The 27,595-nt window shown below is 51.4% G+C and overlaps 1 protein-coding gene across 5 annotated transcripts in view; it reads left to right on the forward strand.

The window, feature by feature from the left end:
* Positions 1–416: 416 nt before the first annotated feature.
* Positions 417–27,595, forward strand: part of SLC6A6 (solute carrier family 6 member 6) — an 82,263-nt gene continuing 55,084 nt past the window's right edge. For 4 of the 5 annotated variants that reach the window (XR_008381569.1, XR_008381571.1, XM_053599004.1 and 1 more), the window contains exons 1-2: positions 417–694; positions 13,385–13,427. Coding sequence is in view for 1 of the 5 variants with exons in the window: in XM_053599005.1 (XP_053454980.1) it covers positions 426–694; positions 13,385–13,427 (312 nt within the window). In the remaining 4 variants the exon portion in view is untranslated. Of the gene's footprint in view, positions 695–13,384; positions 13,428–24,470; positions 24,583–27,595 lie in introns of all 5 variants that reach the window. The other variant, XR_008381570.1, reaches the window with a different exon arrangement.

The raw sequence follows: 27,595 nt of genomic DNA on the forward strand, positions 1-27,595 counted from the left end.
GGCTACTCCAGGAGCCCCCGGGCCTCTCCCAGGAGCCAGGTGGATGGGGAACGGTGGGGGTTGGCGGCTGTTATAGGAAAGGACGAGTCAGGGTTGGGGTCTCTCTCGTTCTTCCGCAGGCAGGAGGAGTCCGACGATGAGCTGTACCTGTTGGCGACGTGTCTGGTCCTAACGTTCTCGGCCGGGCATAGGGTGTGCGCGCGCGTACTCGGCAAGCCCGGGCTCTTTGTGTGTCCTAGCCCATGCGCGCGTGCGTGCGTGCGTGCGTACGCGTGTATGTGTGTGTGTGCGCGCGTTGCCTGTGCGTGTGTGTGTGTGTGTGTGTGTGTGTGTGTGTCTCCGCGGGTGGGGCGGGGCTCGGAGCCCAGACCCCGCCCCGGCCCCGCCCCCGCCCCGGCAGAGCTGGTATTTTTCCACCCAGCAGGATGGGTGATGCTGAGAGCTGCCTGTTCAGACAACAGACACGCGAGGTCAGGAAGAAGCCGCTTATAAATTACCGCTTCCTCCGCGCCTCCGCCTGCGCCGAGCCCCGAGGAGCGCGAGACCCGAGGCCGAGCCACGCCGAGAGGGAGCGCGGAGCGTGGACCTCACGGGCCGGACAGCGAGCGGGCGGGCAGCTTCTGGCCAGTGGAACCCGTCGCCGCCGAGCGCAGCCCAGCGCAGCGCAGCGCGGGCAGTGCCGCAGCCTCGCCAGGTACCCGGGGGACGGGGAGCAGGGCTGGAGCCGGGAGCCGGCGCTGCCGCCGTCTGCAGCCCCCTCCTCACCCCCAGTCCCAGCAGGTCTCGGCCTCCGCCCGCAGACTGCCCCTGAGGGAGGGACTCGGGGTCGCCTGCTAAGTCCCCCTGGCGGGGCTGTTATTGTTTCCTGGGCGAAAGGGCTCGGGGCTTCTGTTGCAGGCGGCAGGTGTGTGTGTCTCTCTTCGCTCACTAGGTGTCTGTAAAGTGCCTCCGTGTCCTTATGCCTGTTTCTGAGGGTGGCTTCCTCTAGGTCCCCAACATTGTGCACATGTGTGTCCCAGCATGTGCCTTCTCTTCTCTGTGTCCTGGACTGTGTGTGTGACACCTGAGTGTGGCTCTGTCACTGTCTTCGGATGCATGAGCTGTGTGCCCCCGTGTCTGTGTGAACCTGTGTGTGTGGCTGCGTCGAGTCCCCGGCTGTGTGCACGTGTGTGACCCCGAGTGTAGGTGTGTCTGTGGGTCCCTGGTCGTGGACATTTACGTGTCCTTGACTGTACCCAAGAGGGTGTCCCTGGTTCCTAAAGGGCAGAATGGCCAGGCTGCTTTTCTAGGGCAGGCACGGAGTGGGGAGAGGTGACAGGCAGCATGGCTCTGAGGGTGCTGCCCATGTGCAGCACGCAGGTGGCAGTGCCAGCCAGCCTCTAGCAATTCTGAGTGGTGGGACTAAAGCCCAGAGGGACAGCCAGGGGGCAGTGGGCAGCAGGCAGGGAGGGCCAGGAGGACACATCCTCCTCTGGACTATTCCCCTTTTTTCGGTGGGTTCCTCTTTTGGGCAGGAGGTTCTCATCCCCCTCCCACCAGGAAAGCCACACAGAGAGAATCCCAGGGACCTCCTCCTACAGCCCCAAAGCTTCAGCCCCAACTGGTGGGGGGACCTGTGGGCGGCCCTGCCCGGCAGGGAGGTGTGTGTTGGGCAGAGCCACCAGCCTGGCTATTTTGGTCACTGTCCTGCCTCTGCCAGCTCCTGGCCTCCCCCAGGACCAGCCCCAAAGACTTGGGAGGCAGCCTGGGTCCCCATTTCCTGCCTAGGGAAATAAATCAGCAGCTCAGTAACTGCCGAGACACTTAAACGGAGGGTCTTTGGGGTGAGGTTTAACGGCACGTGGCTCCATTTCGACTTCAGTAAATTGGCCCCTGCTTTGGAACAGCTGATGTTCAAATAAATGTCACCAAGATCTTTTTAAAATTTCTTTTTAATTTTCTGTTGGCTGGAAGGGAGGGGATCTCGTCCAGAGTCTCCTAGCCAGAAGGAGTTTATTTTTATGAGAGAGCGCGAGTGAGTGCTTAGCAACCGCCTGCCTCCCTCTCGACCAGGGAGTCACCGGTGAATGTGGGGTGGGCATGAGGTGGTGGAGAAAGGGATTTTGTCAAGATGGTGTTGGGAAGGGTGATGAGGTGGGTCTGGCACAGCTGAACAGTCACAATGAGGTGGGATTGGTAGAATGGCTGGAGGTCTTAGGCCTGGCTCAGTCTGCAGTTGTTGACCTCAGGCAACCTCTTTTGGCCTCAGTTTCCTTACCTGTAAAATGGGTGGAAAAGACTTGTTAGGGGGTTAACCCAGGGACCAGAGGCAGGAGCTTGTCCTCAAGGAGCTGAGTTTAACTACTGTGCTCTATTTTAATGGGCAGGTGACCTTGAGTGATTCCTTTGGTTTCTTTGAAACTTGGCTTGGCTGTCTGGGCAACAAGGACGCCAATACAGGCCTCACCGTGTCCTTGTGGGGATTGAGGGAGATGAGGCTGAATAAGCCTGTGGTAAGCTGTAAAGCTGGGCTCGGCTGTAGAGCTGCTGATTAGAGTGTCACGAGGGCCTGGGTCAGTGTGGTATATGGCAAGGGCCAACTGCACTCCCCATCTTTGTCCTTTGGGAACGTGCTTGTGCTGACCCATGAAGTAGCTGCACTCGACCTCCCCCAGCTCATTCCTTTTAGCTCTCCTGTGGTGATTGGGCTGCTTCTGCTTTGGACAGTCTGAATGCTTGGTGGGTAGCACCCATTTCACAGGTGGGCAAACTAAGACCCACCTAAGGGACTTGGCCTTGATTGGACATTGATTGCAGATGTCCTGGGGAGTTGAATTTGGATGAGAGCCTGAAGAAAATGAAGGACATAGGTGTCCTGATCCTAGGGAAGGAGGGTGAGCACCTAGGGCCTGTTTACACCTTGATTCTATGCCTATTTATTCTCCCTTCTCTGAGTCTTCTTAGTGTGCCCTGCCACCTTTCCTGCATCAGGCCTCATCCCCCCTAGGAAGGAGTCTGGGCTCTGGGGACTATATTTTTTTCCTAACTTGAACTTGTCTTCCTGTCAATCAGTCAAAGGATTTGGGAGCTCTACTTGTCTGAATCTTTCGAAAAGTCTCAGACACTTGCAAGTTATTGAACATATTCCTGTTTATAGAAAAAAAGCTGAAAAATAATTGTAAGAACTCCCCGGATTATAGCTCAGCCACAGCTAGAAGAGATCTACATGGGAATTGGAGCTGGCCTAGGACCCCAGGGTCACCTTGGCATGTGCAGGACAATTCCCCCTTCTGCAGAAGGTTGTACACAGAAGTCAGATTTGAGGGGACTACATCTCACTTCATGGTTGCCAGCTTGCCTTGGTCAAAGTATTTGTTTAAATTTGTAGGTTCTGGGGAGGAATTATAGATCTGGAAATGTCCAGGGGTGGCACTCAAGAGCTCTTTTTTACCGTGCTTCATTTAGTTTGTTAATAATCCTTGGTCAGTTCTGGGAAGGCACTGGATTTGGGATAGAATGTTGGCTTTCCAGGAGCTCTCAGCCCAGACAGAGATAAGAGCTCGTGGCAGCTACAATGACATGAATGCACGGGGTGCTGTGACAAAGACTCAAGGAGTGACTAAGTGTGCTTTGAGAGTGGCAGGAGGCACTTTAGCTTCTCAGAAGAGGTGATGTCAGAGCTGCCATCTTCTGTGGGTGGAGAAGCACGATGGGCTGGCACTCTCCACAGGGGCACAGCAGATGCAAAGGTGTGAATAGCCATTGTTATTGTGGAACAGGTCCCCCAGGGTCAGCTGGAGACAGGAACAGGAGCCAGATGGCAGAGGGCTTTGGGTGTTGGGTAAGTGGACTTGGGCTTTATTATGAGGGTAGCAGGAATAGAAATAAGATCAGACTGGGCTTGGGGACAGTGGAGGAGAAGCCATTCAAGTCCAGAGCCCAGGAGACCCCTGATGGTGAGGAACTAGGCTAGGGTCCAGGAGTCTGGGGGTAGCTGAGCCAGGGCTGGACAAGGTACAAAGCATTTTCTGTGCCTGTGACTCTTGTCCTGAGCTCTCTTCATAAACACAGGGTGAAGGCCGAGACATGCTGTTTATCAGCTACAAAGGCTTTGACCTCCCTGCAGTATGCAGCCCCTGGCATCTTTAGGGTGAGATATGTCTGTCCTGGACAGGGCTGGGGTTTCCCTTTCTGACTCACCTGGTCAAAGGCTTCATTTGGAAACCTGAGCTGAGGCTGATGATAAGGGTGAGGGTTAGGGGTGGGGGTCAGGAAGCAGAAAGTGAACAATTACTGTTCTGTCTCACTCTATGAGGCTTGGCCAACCAACTCTTTCATGTAAAAACCAAGGAACAAATCACCCAAAACAATAAAAGGAGTGTTGGTGAGGAGGGGCACAAGCACCCTAACTGTGATCAGGCATCAGTAGTACATGAGATACTGTTATAAAAAAATACAAATTCAGATTCCCAGGCTTGGCCTGGGCATACTAAATCAAAATCCCCGGGGGTGGAGCCTGGGAATCTGTATTTTTAAAAGTTTTCTTGTGTGATTTTAAAAAATATTTTTAAATTGAAGAGTAGTTTACATGCAATGAAATGCAAAGATCGTGTTACAGTTCAATGAGCTTTGACAAATTTATAAACCTGTGTAACTACTGCCCAGATCAAGACATAGTACATTTCTAGCACCCTATAAAGTTGTCTTGTCCCCCCCACCTCACAAGACAACCACTTTCTGATTTCTACCCCTGTAAATTAATTTTGCCAAGTCTAGCATCTCATATAAATTGACTTGTTTACTTATATACACTTGTGTCCGGTTTCTTTCTGCCTGACACTTCTGAGAGTTTTTCAGTATTATTGCTGAGTATTACTCCAGTACATGGATGTGCCACGATTTGTTTATCTGTCCTCCTGTTGATGGACATTTGGACTGTTTCCGGTGTGGGGCTGTTACAAATGAAGATTCTATGAGCATTCATGAGCAAATCTTTTTGTGAACATGTATTGTCATTTTTCTGGGATGGTACTGCTAGGGCACATGTTAACTTTATGAGAAACTGCCAAAGGATTCACTTTTAATTACAAATATAATACACCTCAAGCAATACGAAGCTGAACAGTGATTCTTTCACAGGCTTAAAATGTACAGTGAATCTTCGGTCTGTCTGTCTGTCTGACAATCTATCACCTGAGGTTATGCATTTCTCTACCCATATAGCTTTTACTATTTCCCTCAGGTGTCTGTAGAGACATAAGCTCTTTTTTGTTGCTTTCTGGATCGGTTTTCTTTCAGTTTTGATTTCCTCTTTGATCCAGGGGTTATGTAGGATCTAGCTAGACGCTAACTAGTTTTGTTTTCTTTTTCACAAAAATAACACCATACTGTTCTTGGTTCTACCACTTGGTCTATTCAAACAACAGACCATTGTGGGCCTGCAGCGTGGCAGGACATATTAGGTCTGCCAGGCCATTCTGAACAGTCAGGTGCATTTAGGAACCACTGATCCTGTCTGTCCTGTATGATCACCCCAAGTACTGCCAGCTCAGTGAATGAAACACTCCCACCCAGAGACTGAACTTGCTCCGAAGGTGGGCCGAGGAGCAGCCCAAGCCCATGCAGTCTCCTGAGATAGGGAGAAGCTAGCATTTATTTGCACTGTCCCCAATCTCCCTTCCTGCATCTCCCTTCCATCTCGGAGAAGGGTTCCTCAGGAAAGTGACTTGCTCCGGCTCACGTGGCTAGGAAAGTGGAAACAGGGTCCATCGGACTCCTGTGCTGTCCTCGTTCCATGGCTGCACTGCAAGTGTTTGTTGAGCACCTACCATGCGTCAGGCATGGTGCCAGGGCCAGCAGGGCAGAAATAAGTAAAACACCCCCTGTGCTCAAGGAGGGAGAAAAGAAGATCTATATCAGGAGGAGGTTAATGAATAATCCAAGGCAATTTATGCCAAGGATGGGCGCACAGTCTGGGGATGCCACGGCAGGTCTGAGGCAGAGTGGTTCGTTGGATGGGCAGAGTGGAATCACCCAGCTGACCTTCCCTGTCCACCCAGTCTATGGATGAGGAGACTGAGGGCTGAGTGAGGCATTTATCAACACAGGAAGGTAAAGCCCTAGAAAGAGCTATTGCTCCTAAGTGTGGCTCTTCCCCCAGGCCCCCAGCAGCACCGTTCTTAGGTTATATAAAACTCACCTTCTGGGTGGGTGGCAGTGTTTAAGGACAATGTTAATACTTCTGCCTTCAACTTTTGATGATGGTGTTTGTGACTCTTGATCCTGGTTTTGTCACAGCCAGTAGGAAAGGGTTGAGAAGCAAAGCTGTACCAGCCAGAAAGATTCCTCAAGGCCTGGTGCTCAGGAGACACCACCATGATCCAGGATGGGGCTCCTGGGAAGCTCAGGGATGGGCAGGGGCCCAGCATGTGGTGGGTGGACCCAAGGAGGGTGGCCCTGATAAGGACTGCCTCCTCCCTCGGGGGGTCAGAGCAGGCCTGGGCTGGAAGGCAAGAGGGCTGAGTCCTCCTGGTTCTGGTTACCTTAGGTCCTTCTTAGCCTGGAAGCTCAGGCCACATTTCTGTGATGTCCCTCCTTGTGCTGGGACATTTTCAGAGTCCTTTCCTTCCCAGGGTCTTTCTTACAAAAGTGCCAAGTGACTCACTACCATGTTCCCACAGAAGGCCTTTTCTCCAAGGCTGCCAGTTGCCTGGTGGGGAGAGAAAGAATGTGGTTGGCTAGTGGATTTCAGCAGAGTCATGCTTAGTGGGTAAAGGGTGCCGGAAAGAGGAGGTCCTGAGGACTCTGCCCACATGCCTCAGGGCCGGTCATCACCCTGATGGAAGAGTCAGGTCATGACTTCAATGACATTCAGTCCATCAGCAGATGGCAACCGGTGTCTCCTCTGCAGATGGACCTCACCACCCAGGAGCCAGTTCTCAGCATGTTACTCTCCTGCTCAGAAGCCTTCAGTGGCTCCCTAGTGCTTTGTGAAATAGAGTTTAGACTCCATAGCCTGTCATTGAAGGCCCTGCATGATCTGGCTCTTGACCAGTATTTACCCTCTCCTGCTTCTCTCCTCAGCTGAGGTCTGGCTTGTGTCTGCTCCTAGACTGAGCGGCATCTGGCTCTATCAGCCCAGCCCCTGCTGGTCCCTCAGCCTGCAAGTCCCTTCCCCCCATATGCCTTCTTCCCACTCTTCAAGGGCCAGCTTTCAGCTGTCTGCTCCATGAAGTGTTCCTTGAGCCTCTTAACATGCCTGTCCTGTAGTAAGCACTCAAAACAGATTATGTGGCCAGGCGTGGTGGGTCACGCCTGTAATCCCAGCACTCTGGAAGGCTTAGGTGGGTGCATCGCCTGAGCTCAGAGTTAGAGAGCAGCCTGAGCACGGGTGAGACCCCTGTCTCTACTAAAAATAGAAAAACTAGCCAGGTGTTGTGGCAGGGACCTATAGTCCCAGCTATGGGGAAGGCTGAGGCATGAGGATCTCTTGAGCCCAAGAGTCTGAGGTTGCTGTGAGCTACGACGCCACAGCACTCTAGCCAGGGTGACAGAGTGAAAAGAGAAAAAAAATGAAAACAAAACACAGATTATATGCGTCAAAGAGGACATAGTTTTCTCTGCTCTGAGCCCCTGTGTCTCTTTTCTCTGACTTGAGCGCAGACCTAGGTAGCCTTGCCTTATGTCCATCCACCTGGCGGGGGACACACTGAGGCTTCAGCTTGCAGCACAGGGGCCTGGCACACAGTAGGTGCTCCGTGCACAAGCTGTGAGCATCTGGCTTCCTCCACCCTGAAATGAGAACCAGAGTCTGAACATCTGGGTGGATTCAGGCTTGAACATTAGATTCACCCATCACCATCCATCCATCCAACAAATGCATGCTTTTCCAGCCCCTGTCCTGGGCCCTGGGGAACAAGACAGACCAAGTTATGCCCTCCTGGAGCTGTCTGTCTGACAGGGATAATGGATGCCATACACAAAATCACTTACATGCCATTAATGAATTATGAGGGGCCTTTTTAAAATCAAAGACCCTGTGTCAGATGCTGCAACACCTGCGGCCTCTGGCTTGTAGCATGACCTAGGTGAGCCCTTTCCCCCCACTCCCTTCCTCAGCCTCCTAACCTGGAAGCCATGGTCCAGCTGGGCTTTGTGATTGAGGGAAGCCCCTGCTGGACAAAGAAAGATCCTTCTCTCTGTCGTGGACGCGCACATCACCATGCAGGGTGCTGGCCTGTTGGCTTTTCAAGATGTCCCAGCCCTCACTGGGAAAAGAGGCACCCAGATTTGGGGACTGGAGTTCCAGAGGCACGCCAAGCAGAGCTGTCGGGATGGGCTTTTGTAAAGAACATTGCCACAGGAGACGATGTGGGTTCTTCTTCAACTATTGGTAGAAGACTAGAGATGAGAACAGACTTAACAAAGAAAAAAGCAAACAACTCAAAAGCTGCCAGTCCCTTTCCGTGGGCACCGAGGGGTCTGCTTCCATCTTCCACTTCTTCCCAGCTCCAGTCACTGCAAAATGGTCTCTCAGGAGTAGCTCTGGGGCACACACGTGTCCCGTGTTGTCCTCACAGCGTTTTATAAATTGGACCCAATATTGTTTCCACATGGGCTGTTTTCTGCAGCTGCTTCCAGTTGTCAGGTGTCTCTGGACGCGTGGGATGGCATTGCCACCCTGGGCCCACGCCCACCTGGCTGCTGTCAGACAGGCAGGTGGCAGCTTCCCCCCAACCTCCCTTGGACTCTTCAATGTCCCCAAGTCCCACTGTCCTGGCCCTGGAGGCACAGGAATATGACTGCACACTGTGCATTTTGCTGGTTGGTTCCGGGCAGGTGGAAGAATTCCTGCTCTCGTTAACTCCCGGCTGACGCAGTACAAATCAGGGCAGGTGAGTCATGACCCTCCACTTCCTCAGCTTTCCATTTGCAGCCTTTGAGCGAGGGAGGGGGAGTTCCGGGGCTCTGCTGAGTTCGTAGTTTTGTTTTTGGTGTGTGGGGAGCAGTTCAAGCCTGGGGCAGGGGAGTCCAGGCACCCCCCACACTTGCCACCTCACCTTCCAGGGCAGGACCTGTGCCAACCTGTGCTTTGAGTTCTGGGCAGTGCGCTTCAGCAAGGGGGTCATTTGCCTTCTTTGCACGTAAAACATTCAGCCTTCTGCAGAGAGGGGCAGAGGCAACCAGATCTGCCAAAAGCCCCAAATCTATGACCTGGAATCTTGTCTGTATATTTTGTTACCTTGGCTGTGACCAAGCCCTCCCTCAGTAGTGATGATAACTGTCTGCCAGTTCACATTACGGGATGGACTCGGCCTGGGATGCTTCCTACCTAGTGAGCTGCTGCTGCAGGGCTCCTCCCTAGTTTGGAGGCTGAAAAACATAGGAGAATTCCCCACCACCCACTTTTGTCCCCTGTGACCTCTGCCTGCCAGGGGCAGCCCAGGAGGTTGCTTGGTCATACCTTGGCTCTGTCTTGGGATAACGCTGGAACAATCATTCCTACCAGGGCCCCTCAGACTTGGAATCGTGTGGTGTCATATGGGATTTTATTAAAATTCCCCTTCCCATGCGGCAGGTCTGAGGCGAGGCCTGAGACTCTGTCTTACTAACCCACTTTGGGGCAGTGTCCAGGCTGCTGGTCTGGGGACTGAGCTTGAGTCAAAATAACACTATTAAGGCATCACTGTGCCTTAAAAGCCTGACCTTGTGTTTTGTAAGCATCATCTCCTTAATCGTCACAAAAGATACCATTTTCCCCATTTTGCTGTTGAACACCCAGGCCCCTGCTGGCAACGGGTACCTTGCCCAAGGTCACGCAGCTGGGAGCCAGCAGGCCTGGCACTCTCGGGGCCAGCACTGCCTTGGAAAGGATGCTGGTGGGGAAGCCTTTTACTACTAAACTGTGCCCTCACTCCAAAAGCCACAGGAGACTTTTCAAGGCAGCCAAGTCGGATGTAAATCAGGGGAGAGCCCAGGCCAGCCAGGCCCTGCTGCAGCGGGGCAGCCTGAGGCAGTGTGTCCAGGCAAGGCCCATTGCAGGATTTGGGGCTGGCATGCTGCCTGTGCAGGGGACCATCAGGTATGCCTGGGGGGAGCGGGGGGTGCTGCTGGATCCCAAGGAGAAATTCCAGGCTGGAGGGCTGGCTGAAAAGGGCATCTGTGGAACCGCATGAGTTGGGACCTGGTGCTTTAGTTGTTTGAAGACTGGCTCATCCTTGCAGCCACATGGGCATTTTCCTTAATTGGGGGTCTTCTTTGAGTACAGGAGGAGCCGCAGGTTCCTGCTAGCTAGGGCTTTACTTTTACACTGAGCACCTGTCCTCAGCAACTGGGAAGGGTAGAACATATATAGAGTCTGGGTCCTCAAACTGTGCTCCCTACACCAGCAGTATGGGCATCACCCAGGAGCTTGCCAGAATGCAGACTCTCAGGTCCTGCCCACACCTGCTGACTGAGACCTTGGGGATGAGGCCCTTCAGTCTGTGTTTTTAAGAGCCCTCAGAGTGTTTCTTCTTAACTTTTGAGCATGACTGATCTCAGCATCTCTGACTATGTGGCTGAGGGTGAGGGATGGGGGTGCTGGGAGCACTAGTCGCGCACCCTTGCCACAGGCCTGCAAGAGCCAGAATGCTCCGGCTTGGGGAACTCAGGTGTCATCCTATTTGCAACTTCTCTCTTTTCTGGTGGGATGAATCAGAGAGATAAGAGAATGTGCATAAAATTACACAGCAAGTTCAAGGCAGGGGATAGGTCTGGCTGCAAGTGGCAGAAATCAGTTCAAACTCATTTTGGAAATAAAAAAACTGTTTTAATTGAGAAGCCCAGGGCCATCATGCTGCAGGCATGGCTGGATCTAGGTGCTGAGAGATGGGCTCCCTGGGTATGTGATATTTCTGGTTTCCATGTCCCTCTGTGCCTGCTCCATTCTGCATGGGATATCCCTAGGTGCTCCCCAATGCAGTGTAACTACCCCCCGCACACACATAGCCATCTCAGTCTAAAAGAGCCTTCATGTTCCCCAATATCTTTAGCAAAAGTCCCAGTCATCATTTATTGACCAGGCTTGCTCAAGCTTCTGTCCTTGAGCCAATCATGCCAGGACAGCTGCTCTGATCGGCCAGGCCTGGCTCATGTGCCCACTGAGAAGTAGGAGCTGGGGTCAGCCCATCCAGCCCCTGTGGGCCAAGGGTGGCATGTGTGGGTCTCCCGGTTGAACAGATTTAGGCTTTCCCTAGAAGGGGCATGGGTGCCAGCAGGCTAGACACAAAGGGACTTTAATGCCATTCTTCTTTTTTTTTTTAGAGACAGAGTCTCATTTTATCGACCTTGGTAGAGTGCTGTGGCGTCACAGCTCACAGCAACCTCAAACTCCTGGACTTAGGCAATTCCTGAGTAGCTGGGACTACAGGTGCCTGCCGCAATGCCCGGCTATTTTTTTTTTTTTGCAGTTTTTTGGCTGGGGCTGGGTTTGAACCCACTGCCTCTGGTATATGAGGCTGGCGCCCTACTCCTTTGAGCCCCAGGTGCTACCTGGTGCCCGGCTATTTTTTTTTTTGCAGTTTGGCCAGGGCCGGGTTCAAACCCGCCACCCTCGGTATATGGGGCCTGTGCCCTACCCACTGGGCCACAGGCGCCGCCCCCTTTAGTGGCATTCTTATCCTCCACTCTGAGGTAGACTGGCCTCGTATAATTGGCAAATTCTCACCCCCAAACAGAATTATGTTTTCCTTCCTCTGGTTCCTTTAATGTTGTGCTTTATTTATTTTTATTTATTTTTTTGAGACAGAGTTTCACTTTGTCACCCTCAGTAAAGTGCTGTGCTCACAGCAACCTCTAATTCTTGGGCTCAAGCAATCTTCTTGCCTCAGCCTCCCAACTAACAGGGACTACAGGGGCCCAACAAAGTGTCTTGCTCTTGCTCAGCCTGGTCTCGAACTCCTGAGCTCAAGCAATCCACCCGCCTCTGCCTCCCAGATGTCATTTTGCTTTAAACACACTAACTTCATCTTACCCCTTAAACACACTAACTTCATCTTCCCCTGAATCTGCCTTCCCTCTGTACAGTCCAGGATAGCAGGGTACACATTACCACTTACACTGCCCACACCCATGGCAGACATTACTAATCTACAGCCTTCACAGAGCCATGCTTCTACCAAGAAAATGAAGCTGTGGTGGCATCTTTTGTCACATGCCCAGCCTTTACCCGGTTTGTGTTCCAGATTTTCTGAGCACAGGGAACTCAGCTGTGTTCCCTGTGCCTAGTATGTGTCCGGCACATAGTGGGTGCTCCACAAATGGCTGACTGTTCTTACCCCACTGTACTTCCAACCCAGTGGGTGCCGGTAATGAGGCCGTCTCATCTGGGGGAGTGGGAGCTCTATACACTGCCAGGACCAATGTTCCCTGGCTCTGGCGATCTTGTTTCTGAGTCTGAGAAAGGCTGTAAGGGCAGGCCCAGATGGCAGGGAGAGAAATGTGGTGAGAGGGCCCAGGCCTGGATGCCGCTGCCTGTCCTGCCCTGCCCTGCAGACCTTGCAAAGTTTGCACCTAGCCTAGCCCATTTCTGTTAATTCCAGTTTAACCTTTCATTGAAATTTAAGATCGCGGTCGAGAAGAAACTATTTTCTGGTTTTCTACATTTTCATATTCCAAGAAACCAGGAGAGCCTTCCAGCCTCACAGCTAGAGAAGCTTCACTGGTGATTTGGGAGGCAGAGGTGATCTGCCTCCCAGGCCACCTATTTCCCAAGCCAAGTTCCAAAGAACAAGAGGTACTCTATTAACAAAACAAACAAAACAGAACCACACACACACAAAAAGGCTTCTGGGGTTAGTCACATTGGGGACTGCTTGGATCAGCAAAGTTCAGCAGATTTCCTTGGCACAGGAATTCTCAGAGCCTTGAACTAGTTGATGAGCAATACATTCCCCAAGCGTCTCCAGGGCTTCCAGAGCCTCCATCCCCTCCATCTAGCCTTGGCGTGTCCCCGTGCACTTAAGGAACAGTCAGCCCACGTGACTGTGGTAGTGCAGTGGTTGAGGCAGGGGCAGCTTACCCATCCGCAGCCAGCAAGAAGAGACCTTTTCCCTTCTGACCTAGGGCTGCTCCTCATAGCACCGGCAGACAGCAGGGCAATTTGCGAGTTCTTTCCGCTAACTGAGTTTCAGGGCGCGGGTGTGTGTGTAGGGGAGTTGTATGGGCACACGTGTGTACGAGTGTGAGTCTGTCTGTGACAGCATGTTGGCTTGTGTCTGTGTGAACCTCAGCATCCTGGTTCTCCTGGTCCCTATACCCTTGCCAGCATATGTGTTGGCTGGTCACACCGGGGCAGAAGATGGGTGCCCTGTGTAAACTCAGACCCTGACCAGATCTCCTTTCCTTCTTCCTCCCTTTTTGATAGGCCCAGAATCAGAACCACAACCCCTCTGAGGAGCCTCCAAAATGTAAGTGGCCTTTGACCTCCCTGTGGAGTTGCTGTGATGTGCAGTGACCTGCTCTGGGGGGCACAGGAGCTCAGTGTATCCCTGTCCAGGCCCTAAGAAGAGAAGACGGGACCCCTAAATCACCGGGTGGCGGGTCCCCTGGGCTGGGGGGACCTGTTTGGTCAGGGAGACAGTGGCCCTGCAGATTTGACAAACACAAGTTTTGGAGCCTCAGCCTGGACCCCATCCTAGCTCTGCTGCAGAGCAGCCTCCAGCAGGCCCATCGCGGGAACAGGGTCTCGCTGGGCTGGTTCTGTGGAGAGGGGTCTGAAGTGCATGAAAGGCAGGATGCTCCAGAATTGGGGCTGTCGTCACAGTTGTCTCTAATCTATTAAACTTTTTATGCTTATACAAAGGAACACCTTCAGAAAGAATATCATATCACAGGAAACTCCAGTTACATCCATCACTTAGATTTTCCCATTGTTAACATTGGCCATATTTGCTCCCTCTCTGTATGTCCTATAAAGATAGTCATGAGAATCTTGTGATTCTTTTATTGTTGAATATTAAGGAGTCAATTGCAGGTGGGGGGGTCCCTGTGCCCCATTCTTCAGGTCTTTCTCAGGTACAACCAGAGCAGTTATCTACCCCAGGACATTTGTTTAACATTGATACAATGCTGTTATCTAACCTACCCATCTCAATGAAATTTTGCTGATGGTTTTAGTATTTACAGCAGCTTTATTTTTTCTTTTCTTTCAGTTCAGGATCATAATAATGTCTTTGAAGGGGGTCGGAGGTATGCTTTCATCACTAATTTAAAACAATGGCCAAGGGAGGGACACATGAGCTAATGCCTTCACCCCCTCTGTGCTGTGCCGTGCATGGTGTTCAATATTAGTGACTGTTGTTACTGATGTCTGCAATCGTTATGATGACCACTCTGCAAACTGAGCTGGAGGGGGTCATCTCCATGCCCACGAGGCAGCTGGTAGAGAAGATCCTGAGCTATAGGGACACACCTCCCCAGCATTACAGCACAAAGGACACGTTACCTTGGGGCCGGGCTGCTTGTGACAGATGACACTAGGCTAGCAGGTTCGAAGACAAGGGAGGAATCAGGTCCAGTCACTGGCAGCAGCAGGCCAAGGGTTTGTTTAACAATGATAGATAGACTTTTGAGCCTATCTTTGAGCCACAGATAGACTTTTCTCTTAGTCCTGGCAACCTCAGATCAACCAAATCCCATCTCCGGACCAGTGGGAGCTAAACCTTCCCCCGGACAGATTCCTGCCCAGGAAGCTGCGGTTTTCACATTCCAAAACGGAGTCTACAGTGGATGATGAAATCGACATAAAAGGGTCAGGGCTGTGTTTTATAAAATGGGACAGAAAAGACAGAGCCCAGCAGATGGCAAGTATGAGGATTATCTGTGAAACTTCAGGCCCAGGGTTTGAGTTTCATGTGTGCATGTGTATGAACACACATTACATCCTGTTGTAAAATGTATTTCTTTTTTTTTTTTTTATTAAATCATAGCTGTGTACATTGATATAATCATGGGGCATCATTCACTAGCTTCACAGACCGTTTGTAAAATGTATTTCTTACTGAATGCCAAGGATTAAAAGATGTCGAAAGCTCCTATGGAGTATCCAATTGTTTTAAATTAGTGATGAAAGCATACCTCCAACTCCCTTTAAAGACATTATTATGATCCTGAACTGAAAGAAAAGAAAAAATTATAAACGAGGTAGGTAAATGTATCAAGTGTTTCTATGCATTGCCACGGCTAAGCACTTTACAGACTCGTGTGCAGACTCCACAGAAGCCCTATGAGGTGTGTGTGGGGGGTGATATTATACCCATTGTACACATTGGAAAACTGAGGGTCAGAGAGGTAAATTAACTCCTCCCAAGGTGACACAACTAGGAGGGATTGAACCTGGTTGACCTGACTGTGGTGCCCACATCCTCCCCACCCCCTGGGCTGGGTGCAGACTCTGGGTCTAACCCCTTCCTCCTCCCCAAGGCCTTCCTCCTGGTTAATGAGTAGCCAAGGGCATCTGGGAAGTGAGATGCCTGTTGCCGTGAAGCTGGGATGTGCCTGGGCTGAAAGCTTCCTAGGCAATAAACAGAGGCTTATTGATCTGTCAGCAGTTGGGAACCCATTTCACAGGAGAGGCAGCCCCAGCTGAGAGGTAGGTTTGCCCTCAAACCTATTTAACACTTCCTGCAAGCAGCCCTCTTGGCTTGCCCTTTCTGAAAGGGCTCCTGGGCCCTCGGACATGGCAGGTAGTGGGATTTGAAAGGGGGTGTTGAAAGGAGCAAGGTTGAAGAAGAAGAAGAAGAGGCACTATCTTCTCTGAAGTCTGATCCCTGCTGGGTGTGTGTCCCATCTTGCTGGGCACATCACTTGGACCTCTTACCCTCAGGTTCCCACCTGAGAAAGGGGATAATACAGACATGTGAATAGAGCCCTACCTATTAGTGAACCAGCCCCCAAAGTATTGCTAATAGGGGACCACCCATAGTGGAGTTAGGGAGCCAATGTCTAGTTCAAATCCCAGCTCCAGCCTGTGCCAGCTGTGGGGCCTTGAGGGGAGTCAGCTCCGGGCCTCAGCTTCCCTGCCTGTAAAATAGACAGCACCCAGGAGGATTAGAAAGCAATCTTGGGATTTCTGGATTGAGAGTAGCGTCACCACTTTGTGATCACAGTGGTGACCACAGGGGTTTCGCAGTGCTCGATAGGCCTAACAAAATCTGAGCCAACCACCCCACTCACAGTTGCCCACTTCATCCTCCAATACTCAATCCATGAGAGCAAATCCCCTTGTCCTCAGCTAATGGGGCCATAGCCTGACTCAGATCCACCCTCCTGGGTCCTTGGAGTCATTTAAGGAAAAGAGGAGATTCTTAACAGGGGCACCGTCTCTGGGTTTTTAATGAGATCACCCATGGGGTGTCTTCCCCCAGTCTGTCCCGTTGTAAACTCTGGTGGGAGAGAGGGTGTAGTGCAACAGATCTGTGACTTCCAGCGTCCTTGAAAAAGGCCACCTCAGACCTGTTCAGCAAGAGTGTCAGAGTGTCCCTCCCTAGAAGGACCGAAACCATGATAAAATGGTATTTATTTACCCTGATTATAAAAGTCATGCATTTTTAATACCGATATATTGGAAAACATGGAAGGTCAAAAGAAAACAAAATTAATCTGTTCCTACAATCCAGAGATCATCATGGTGTGCTCCAACTGTGCACTTATAACCATTTGGGCAAATACACATTTTTCAAATTTTCCTTTTTAAATTGAGCTCTCAGTGTGGCCATGTGTGGGAGCTTGCTTTTCCCATTGTGATATATTTCTGGGTCTTTGATCTTCAAAGAGTCAGCAAACTTTTCTTAAAGGGTTAGACTGTGTTTGGGGCTCATGAACCATGGGATTTCAACTCTGACTCACTTAGGTAAAGGCTGCCAGGTCTCACTTAGATAAAGGCTGCCAGGCTCAATAGGCAAATGAGGAGGTGCAGCTGTGTGTCAATAAAACTATATACAAAAATTGCTGGGGGTGGCACCTGTGGCTCAGTGAGTGGTGCGCCAGCCCCATATACCGAGGGGGTGGGTTTGAACCCGGCCCCAGCCAAACTGCAACAAAAAATAGCCGGATGTTGTGGCGGGTACCTGTAGTCCCAGCTACTCAGGAGGCTGAGGCAAGAGAATTGCCTAAGCCTAGGAGCTTTGATGCCACAGCACCCTACCGAGGGCAACAAAATGAGACTCTATCTCTAAAAAAAAAAACTGCTGGATTTGTCCCAGGGGCCACAGTTTGACCACTGTTCTATGTCATGATTGTTTAGAAAAACCATCATTTAGTTAACGAATCTCCTAGTGATGGGAAATTAGGTGGCTATAGTTTTTCTTTCATATAAACCATGCTGCAGTGAACATCTTTTTATTTCTATTTTTAACTGTGGTGAAATACACAGAACATACAATTGGCCATCTTAAGCACTTTTGAGAGTACAGGTGGTTAAGTATATTCACAATGCTGTGTAACCAATCCCCAGAACCTTTCATCTGGCAGGACTGAACCCAGTGAACATCTTTGAAGCAGGCATCTTTGCACAGTGATCTGGTCAGGAGATGGGGCTTGCTAGCCTCATGGAGGTGCACATTTTTAAGATGCCCGGTATGTGTTGCCAAGTCATCACCCTGCAGAGGTTGCCCTAACTTACACCCCACCCTGACACCAGTGACATCCCTGCAGCATGGAGAGGGAGTGGTGGCACCTCCCTAGGGACCCTCTGTCTCCAGGCCTTTAGGGAACACTGTTTAAAACAGTCCATCCCAGAGAAGCAGCTCTTGTCTCCCAGCCTGCCTCATTTGGGGAAGACAAGAAAAACTTAGTAAACAAAAAATTCAGAGACAGTGGTTGACACCTGTAATCCCAGCACTTTGGGAGGCTAAGGTGGCCGGGTTGCTTGAGGCCAGAAGTTTGAGACCAGCCTGAGTAACATAGCGAGACCCCATCTCTGCAAATAATAGTAATGATAATAATTTAAAAATTAGCTGTGTGTGGTGGCACGCACCCCTAGTCCCAGTTACTTGGGAGGAAGTAGCAGGAAGATCATTTGAGCCCAGGAGTTTGAGGTTGCTGTGAGCGATGATTGCACCACTGCACTCCAGACTAGGAGCCAGAGTGAGACCTTGTCTCGAATGAATGGACGGACTCATGGTTGGAAAACACACCCCGCCCTGGAGAAGACAGATATGGTTCACCACAGAGTTCAGGTGTCCTATGAGCCTGAGTGTGAATGTCGTTAGGTCTTGTTTGGTCTTTACCTTTCTGTGTGGCCCCCGGCATGTCACTTAACCTCTCTAGGCCCCAGGGTTCTTTGTCAAAATGGGCACGATGTAGAATCTCCCTTCTTTGGTTGTGAGGAACAAGGAAGGAAAGCTTAGTAACACATAGTAGTTACTCGTTAAAGGGTAGTTATTATCATTGCCATTCTCATTGCTGGTGTTTCTGTAATTCTTTCTGGCCCCTCTGGTTCAGAGAAGTTTGAACAGGAATAGCATTCGTAGCCCTTGACGCTCTCGCAGAGATTTTCTATCCTTAGCACTTACATCATCTTACAACCTGGTAAGGTCATTTCTACTGTCCTCATGTTACAGGTAAGAAGATTGAGGTTCAAAAAGGCAGCGTCAGACTGGAAGTCAGCCACACGTCAGTGTGGGGAGGCCAAGTTCAGCCCATGTCTTTGGCTCTCATCTCTCCCACAGCAGCTGCTTGGGAGGTTGGGACCAGGGCACGCAGGTGCCTCCTCTTCTGGCCTTGCCTATAGCTAGACAGCTTGGGCCTCTAGTGGAGATAGGACTCCTTGGGTCTATCTTCCTATCTTGGCCCTTCATTCTAGCAGGGGGTAAAATGAGGATTTCTTCAAGGAGGGAGTTTTTTTCCAGAAATGGGCAGAGCTTTTCAGACTGAGCGGCGTACCCTGGTGAAATCTGAGAATGATTTCTGGAAGGTTTTCTCATCTGCTCTCAGTCAGTGGGCCCTAAGTCCAGAAACCCAAGCTCCTAGAAGCAGGAGCCTCCTGGTCCTCCAAGGCTGCAGACAGCCTCTGAGTTCTGAGGGGCTGGCACTGGGTCAGTGCTCACACCAGCTCTGGAAAGGCCCCTGACAGTGCCTGGATCTACTTGCTTCATACCAACTTGCTGGCAAACCTCGGACAAGTCACTTCCCCTCTTTGGGTCTTTAGTTTCCTTATGTGGAAATGAGGGAGTGGGATCATTATTCCTAGGGTAGCTTCTTAGGGGGGCAGGGCTGAGCTTGGACAAGAATCTTTGCCCTACCATTTAGGAGCCGGTGCCCTGGTGTGAGGGGCTCCCCTCTTGGAGCTGAGTGGCCGAGTGTTCTCCGTGAAACAGGCAAAAGTGCACGTGCCCTGAGCTGGCCGCCACCCCAGCTTGGCAGTTTTGTGGCTCCCCTCCGTGGGGCCTGAGTACGTGGCCACCTTGGCTTCCAGCAATTGCTTCCCTCTCTCCTGCCTGCTACCTTGTCCCCAGGAGTGGCCAGGGGGAGTTTCGAACTGCTGCTTCTCTGCCTCTCCTTTCCCAGCCCTGGCTCCACTCCTGCCTGGGAATCTCCCATCCTCTGTCCTCTCCCTGCCCTCCTCGTGCCCTGTGGGGTCCTACCAGGGCCGTCGGTGGGTGAACGACTCCCTAGGCTTCTCACTTACGTTTTCCGGGTCAAGTTGTGCCACGACTTTTGCCTGCTCCCCGGTCTTGCACCTGACCATCTCCTCTCAACAAGGGCCATCTCTTGTCCATTAAGTTACTGGAGGCCCAGAGACACTAGGTTCTGAAGGGGTCCTAGGGCTGGCCCAGGTCAATAGGAAGGGTGCTAGGATCGATTAGTAATGTCTGTCAGGGGGAGGCTGGAGAAACGGATTGGAAGTGTCCTTCCTGGACACCCTTAGTAATGGGCACCTGCTTTGGAAAAAACATGTAGAAACAGGGAGGAGCCTAGAGGACATCACAAGATCTCCGCAGGCAGCAGGCAAGAGGCTTCCTCTGAGTGGGAAGAAGGGAAGGAGGTGCCCGTGGAAGGAGGGTGTTGACCTTATGCTTAGGTGGAGGCTTTTCACACCAGACAGCCAGAATGTTGGCTGCTTCTGATTTCCTGGGTCCCATTTTGTGCTGGAGGTGTGGTTGACCATACAGGGGTCTCTCAGGACACTCTGGATAGTGTTTCCAGAGAAAATACAGAACACCCAACCAAATGAGAATTTCAGATAAACAGTGAGCCATTTTGGAGTGTAAGTACATCCCACACAGCATTTGCTGAATCTGGCACACCTTCCTTTGAGCATCATCTCTCTGGCAGCCCTGGGAGGAAATGGTCATTCAGATAGAAACTCTGTGGGAGTTGCTTCTTAAGGATTCAGGCAGTGTCCGTGAGTCCAGCCCCAGTGGGCTCTCGTCCCAGCCCTGCGCCCTGCGCCCTGCACTGCTTTGCTGCTTATGGCATCCGTCTCATTGACACAGTGGGATCAGGGCGGCCTGAATGATTTACAGCGTTCTGCTCTGACATAGAAATGTTCAGTGTGCCTTACCGTCACATCAGCCTCCGAGCTGTGGGACAGCCCTATGAGGGTGATGGTGCTCTGCTCTGGGGGTGAAGAAGCTGGGCCTGAGAGAGGTGCCGGGCGATACTGCCGAGGCCGCGCAGGCCAGGACGCAGGACTGCTGGGCTTGGGGTCGGGGCTCCTCCAGTCCTCTCCTGCAGAGAGATTCCCTTCCTCCAGATTCTTCCCTCCAGACCTTCTCACACCACTGTGGGACCTCACGCCTGAGTGAACAGCGTCATTTATTCAGCCTTTGTTCGTTTATTGACTCGGTGAAGAATATTAAGCTGGGCAGGGGGGGCTGGAATAGGAAATAAAGCCGGAAGGGAGAGACATCCTAGATGATCACACAAACCATTATTCTGTTGCCAAAGATGCAGTCCGCAGGTGACACCAGAGGGCTAGGCATTGTCTCGGGGTGCTAGAGGGACTAAGAGTTGTCCCTCCATCCTCTCATGAGCCCATCTGCTTCCACCTTTTCATCCACCTTCTTTGTAACAAATCTCCCAGGTGTGGAGAGGTGTGTTGACTTGCCCAAGGTCATGCAGCACCTTGAGGCCTGGGCCTCTGCTCCTCTGAGAACCTCCCCCCTTCCTGGGGTGGTGTCAGGAGAAAGATCCTTTCTGCTAATTCCTGGCTGTGCCACCTTGTGAGTCCATGTCCTGCCTGGGCCTCCGTTGCCCTGTCTATAACATGGGGACTGTGAGGCCTGCTGTGAGGCCTGCAGGCACATGTAGGAGAAAACAATTCGGTATTTTGAAAAGCTTGTTGCAAGTATTTCTTGTCAATGTGCCTTATTGGTAGTGGTGATAATAACACGCTTTCAGGATCATTTAACAATCCAGACATTCAGTGAAGTCTCTCACCCGAAAGAAAAACTGGAGAGTTTCACCTTCTCTGAGCCGACTGATCCCCATGTGCCCCCACCTAGAAGACTCATGGCTGAGTTCTGGGCTTGCCAGATGCTTCTGGGGAGAGGGTCATGTGGTTGAGACCTTCTGCTTCCCCTTGGCCTTTCTAATCCATTTGAGAAATTCACTTTTTCAAACCCATGTTGGCCCAGTGGTTGAAAAGCCCAGGAGAGACTATGAGACTTCAGGGGAAGTTTGGGGGAAATCTCTAAGCATCTGAAAATTGAGAATGGAAAGTCTGATCAGTCATCAAAACATTATGGACTTTTCCTTTGTTCAGGCCCTAGCTGGGCCTTCATAGAGATGAGTAACTCTCTGTCCACGCTGGGAACTCCCAGGCCAGCGTAGAGAGTCACCACACCAACTCAGGAGACTGTCACCAGGGTCTTGTGAAGATGCTTTGGGCGTACAAAGTACAGAAAAAGTTCCCAGAAGTCTTGAACGACAGAGGTATGTCAGGTGGGTGCAAGACAGGAAGGGCATTAACAGCTGGGGAAACCGGCCATGGAAAGGCTCGGAAGAGAGGGGATGTCTGGGGTGAGCTTTCTGGAAGCCTTAAAGAGCTCAGCTTGGCTGGGGTGTCCTGTTCTAGGGAAGGATGAAGAGCTGCCCAGGGCTGGTCTTGATTCAATTTCAGAACTAGAATTCCTTAGTTAATAGTTCCAGGTGCCCCTTCAAGGTAGTGACTATTGCTTAGCTGTTTTGACAGCTGGCTTCTCTGCTCAGGAAGAAAAATAGATAATTCTCGCTTTCACCCAAACACCACAGTAGGAGAGTCACCGACGTGGGCTGAAGTCCCAAGAGGAAACCCACTGTAATGAGGTATCTAACCTAGTTTGCTGACTCACAGGGTTTTGGGAACATGTGAAGTGCCTTGGGAGGGGACAACAGCGTTGTCGAAAGTGGCTCCATGGAAGCTGCTCGTTTGACACGGAACACTGGGTGGTATTTATCTGGTGTTTTCCTGCATGACAGATCTCAAGCCCTGGGTGTTTGTTTCTGCCTCATCTAGCACCTTAACTGAAGCTATAAAGAGGCAGAATCAAGGTCAGGTGTTTGTTGAACAAGTGCATGAAATACAAGAAGGCTGATCTTTCTCAGGCAGGGAGTGTACTGTTTCTCCGGAAAGTAAATCCAATTGTGTCTTGAGGTACTTCCTGGTACCTTCCCTTGTGTAATTTGAGATGGCCCATTTTACAGATGATGCAACTGAGGCCTCCAGGGGGGAAGTGACGTTCCTGAGGTCCTCACTTGCAGCTGGCAGTGGCAGTATTAGGTTCCCATTAAACCTTCTGGGTGACACAGCACAGGCCAAGGTGGAACTAGGCGAAGCGTGTTTAGGGGCAGAGTCCTGCAGAGAGGCACCTCCCGGGAATTGCAGAGAGCAGAGCAGGGGAGGTAAGGAGGTCCCTCCCTCTCTTCACAGTGTCGGCAGGAGTTATGTAGAACTTGGCCATGTGGGGGTCAGCAGGAACTGATTGACCAAATAAATAGATGAGTCAATTAAAAAGGACAGATTTCTTGGCTATTTATAGTTGTGGCCTAAATCTCAGGTATCCTTGCCCCTAAGGAGTAAAGGGAGCCAGGGGCCCAGGCTATCTATAGGGTGAGTAAGCTGATTAAGTCCTGGGTGCAGTGGCTGGACTCATTGCCAGAGGGTCAGGGTGAAAGAAAGCTTGGAGGAGGTGAAGGGTTAGGAGCATGGGGGGAGGGAGGAAGGAAGCAATTGCATTTCCAAAATTGCTCTGGGCAGGAAGACAATCCCTGATTCTGCCCCTTTCCCTTGTCTATACACTAAGATGAGCCACACCCCTGGATGTTAGCTACCTAACTGTTCTGGCCAGTCTGAATTTAAGTGTTTAAGAAAATCTCTTCCCTAGCCTGAGGGTATACAGCAGGTATGCTGGATGCTTACCAATTACTAGGATAATTAAATGGGAAGATCCGTGCAAAGCACTTAGCACAAGGCCTCTTGTGGCAGGCGAATGTTAGCTGCTACCCATACTGCAGTGAGAGAAACTGGCTGCCACCTAGTCCTGGAAGATACATATGGTCTATGCCACATCCAGAGACTGGATTCTAATTCTTGCTGGTGAATTTGAAAAATAACTCCCCTACCTCTTGCTAGCTTCAGTTTCCTCCAGTGACAGATTGAAAGGGGTGGGACTTCATAGTGTCAAAGGTCGCAGCCAGGAAATGCCCCAGAGCCCAATGGTTAAGAATCTGGGACCTTGGAGTCCACTCCTTCCTGGCTGTGCAAGCTTGGTCAAGTGGTTCAACATCTCTGAGTCTCAGTTCCTCATCTGTGCAATGGGGTAGGGTCCGTCTCATAGGGTGGTGGGCAAGGACTGGATGAAATAATGCTCCGAAGTGCCAATCTCTTGGCATGCACACTCAGGCCCTCGCAGGCCCTGGGCCCAGGGAGCTGGTTCTGGCTGTGTGATTGGAAGATTTCACCTACATTTAAGGCATTTCAAGAGCATGCTTCCTGTCCCGCCAGGCTCTTCTAAGGTGCTACAAAGACTCATTACCTTCAGACTGGTGAAAAGAGACAGCAGCAGCCATAATCAGTGAAAAATGATCCAGAGAAAGAAAGGAAATATTTAGCACAATTAAAAAATTACTATTAGGTAAAATTCTATACAGTACCCAGCACAGTGCCAGGCATATAATGAAAGCTCCAATTATTATTATTATTATTATTATTGCCATCTAAGAACAGTTGGAATTAGGAGAAAGGGTTTCTATGACAATGAACCCTTCCTCACTCCTACCTGTGAGGAGCCTGGCCCCCACTCTAGAGCAACCTGCTGGCTGCACAAGGATCACAGCTAAGAATGAGCAACTGTGAAGAGACTGGTGGAGGGGGCTTCTCAGGGGACGTTGTGCCCAGGGCCTCCCAGGAGTGGCACAGAGATGGGAAGTTCTGTGATAAAGGACCTCCCTCTCTGCCTTTGGTTCTGCTATGGCACCTTCTTAATTGGCTGCATTTTCATGGAAAACACGGTCTCTGGGCACTCTAGGCTATGCTGGAAGGGGCATTGTGACCTCACGACCCGATATTCTGAGGCCCAGAGCCAAGGTGTCTTCCGTACTCTATCTGGTCTCTTCTGCGCCTTGATATCCCCACCTCAGGTAAGTCACACTTGCCTGTCCACCTGTACCCCTGTCTGCTCCTAGAGCCTTTGTTTCTTTCCAGAGCTACACAGGACTCCCTTCTTGACTCATGACCTGTGAGGTCACCAACAGCGGCAGTTACCTGGGAAACAGGGTTCAGAGGAGTCTGCCTGCAGGGGGGTGTGCAGGGGGAAAATGTGGGAGCCCTCTGGTGCTTCTTAATTCCTGGGGCCCTGGGTGGTCCTATAAGGGGGGGGGGGGGCTGGCAGGAAAAAGGCCTTCCTCAGAGGCATCCAGCCTGGAGGGGGACACAGCCCCCCTTGCTGAGGATGCTTGGCCAGGTTGCCCCCCTGCAGACCACCTATGGGAGCCTCTGTTCTCCCACCTCCTCAGCCCAAATCCTTGCTGGATGGAGCCTCTCAGTACCTGAGCTGACCCAAGGTAGGTCACCAGGTGGACAGGGGTTGGCAGAACCTTCCCTGGGGCCAAGTACCTACAAGGAATTTGGGACTCTGGACTTCCTGGCCTAGGGAGCACTCCCCCAGCTAAGTGAAGGAGGCCGGGTGGTGCTAGGAAATCCAAGCATTTAGGCAGCAGGAAGGGTACTTGGATGTGCAGGAGCACACCTGGGTCTCCTCCAGGCTCAAGCAACCTCTTCTCTCCTTGGGCCTCAGTTTTCCCACCTATGAAACAGGGACATTAGGCCAGATGATAGTGTTGAATTTCACAAGCTAGTCTAAGTTCAGAAACCAAATTTGGGTTGAGAAATGGAGTGGCCCATGAAAGTTAGTGAGCTATTCATTTTGCTATCTTGTGAAGATTTAAAAAAAAAAAAACAAGTGACCAATTGCGCTCACCATAATGTAAAAGAATATTCATTTTTAAAACCAAAAAAAGTAGGAAGGCTGTAATGTTAGAAGGCAGGGACACCCCACTGCACAGGCTGGGGAAGGCTTCATCCCTGTTGGCGTAGCCGTGGCCTGGCGCCGGACAGCCACAGGGTAGAAGCTCTCTGGGAAGATCTCAGAGCCAACCACAATAATTGCTGCTATCCTAAGCCCTCCCAGGGGCAGGCATTTCTTCCAGATTAGCTCCAATGTAAAGACATGTTTGCCCTCATGCATAGAATTTTAATGCGCTTTGAAACCCTTGTGCACCAGGCCCCTGCTGTGCGTTTTATCTTGTTGGCAGATCTGATCGTCCTCTGCCCTGTGGCCACGATGCCCTTATTGGCCACGATGCCCTTATTGACCACCTTTTGCAGAGGAAACAAGGCACAGAGAATCGGCTGCCCAGGGTTGCACAGCTGGGATTTGGGTCTAGTTGCTGAGCACACCCTTCTCCTTTTCCAAGTTCAGTATGTGTACTTGGGCATTATGTTGTTGGGCTCATCTATCATTCCGTGATGCCTTCGTAAGGAGTCTCAAGTGCCCAGGGTTTCAAGGCTGCCAGGCTGAGTGGTCCCAACCTCTGGAGTGCAGCCATCCTGGGGGCACACAGAGGTCATCTTCCTCTCCCAGAGTTTTATTTTCAGCAGCCAGAGAGAAGCTGCTCGGCCAGCCTGCTCCAAGTAGCTGGCCTGCAGTTCCCTCCCACAGGTTGCTGGGGCCACTCTGCAGACCTGTTTCCGCAGCAGAGCCCTTCCCTGCTCTCAGGTCCAGGCCCTACCCCCTGTAATTTCTGTCTGCCCAGCTTGGCAGGTGCCACCACCCCAAGATCCCTATATGGGGAGTTTCAGGCCTGATCTGGCCACTTCTCTCTGCTTTCTGCCCTTCCTCAGGCAGCTGCTTTAGATGCTCCCAAAACTGCACCCCAAAACTAGGGAAGGAGGGGTGACAGTGGGTTTCCTTGTCTATGCTCAGACCCCTAGGAAGGGAGCCACCAACCATCAGCATCATCAGCAAGTATGATGGAGACCTCAGCATCCCTTGATCACACCCACTGCAGAAGACAGGGCCACGTCTCTGGATAGCCTGGGGAGAAAGAGCTGAAACAGAACAGAGGAAGCCAGCTAGGAGGAGGCAGGGGTGTGAGGGTAATGCCCCCAGATCTCAGGACTGGCTGACCTACATCTGAACCCTGGTCTTGGTGCTGTGAGACGATCTGGGGAGTGCCCAAGGGCCTCGGTTCAGGGTCCAGGCTGTCGCTGGTTTTAGGGAAAATGTTGATCTGTTTTGTCGTCCTGGTAACCTGAACTTTCTAAGTGCCTCCCGTGTGCCAGGCCCATTTAAAGGGGTCTATATGTATTAGTGTATTTAACTTCTCAACAACTCACGAGGTTGGCACAGTCCATTAATCCCTGTTTTACATTTGAGGAAACTGAGGCATAGACAGGTTTGTTTATGGTGTGCAGTTTCCTCTCCTAGGGAGGGTGCCTTCTCCAAGAGAGGGGACTGTGTGTGTGTGTATACACCTGTATGTGCATGTGTGTGGGGAGGGACTATCAGGACACTGTACCTCCAGGCTGTGGAGGAATCTCCTGATCAGCTGGTCTAAGCCATAGCCCAGAGAGGGACAGGCCTTGCCTTGGCCACACAGTACTCAGCAGGGCCTCCTGTGGCCTTGTGCCGGGGGAGCTGGTGTTTCGGGGGTAGGTGTTTCTCCTGCTGGGAAAATCCCACCTGCTGCCTCCACTGTAGATAGAAAGTGACCCCCTCTGCTGTGGCGACCGTCAAAGAGCCCCCAAGTCCCAGATGATGTGGTCTGTGGCTTGTTCCTAACCTTGGAGATGCTACCCGAGGCTGGCTCAGCTGAACTGTGTCCCTCACCAGGGTGCAAAGCCCGGGGCCAGGAGTTTGTCTCTGAGGCTTCTCCCCGAGGATGAGACCTGAACTGTTTGTTACACCAGCTTCTCACTCAGGCCCCACCCAGCTGGCCAGCCCCAACCAGCCCCAATAGCCTTCACCTTGATGTCTCAAGGTCTCCTTTTCACTTTAGCAAGTAGGTAAAATGTTGGCCACGTCCTGGGTTTGAGTCTTGTTATTCTCTCACTCAGTGACCTGGACTAGGCCATGTGCCCTCTCTGAGCCCC

Source organism: Nycticebus coucang, chromosome 8, assembly GCF_027406575.1.
Source record: "Nycticebus coucang isolate mNycCou1 chromosome 8, mNycCou1.pri, whole genome shotgun sequence".
Classification (NCBI taxonomy): domain Eukaryota; kingdom Metazoa; phylum Chordata; class Mammalia; order Primates; family Lorisidae; genus Nycticebus; species Nycticebus coucang.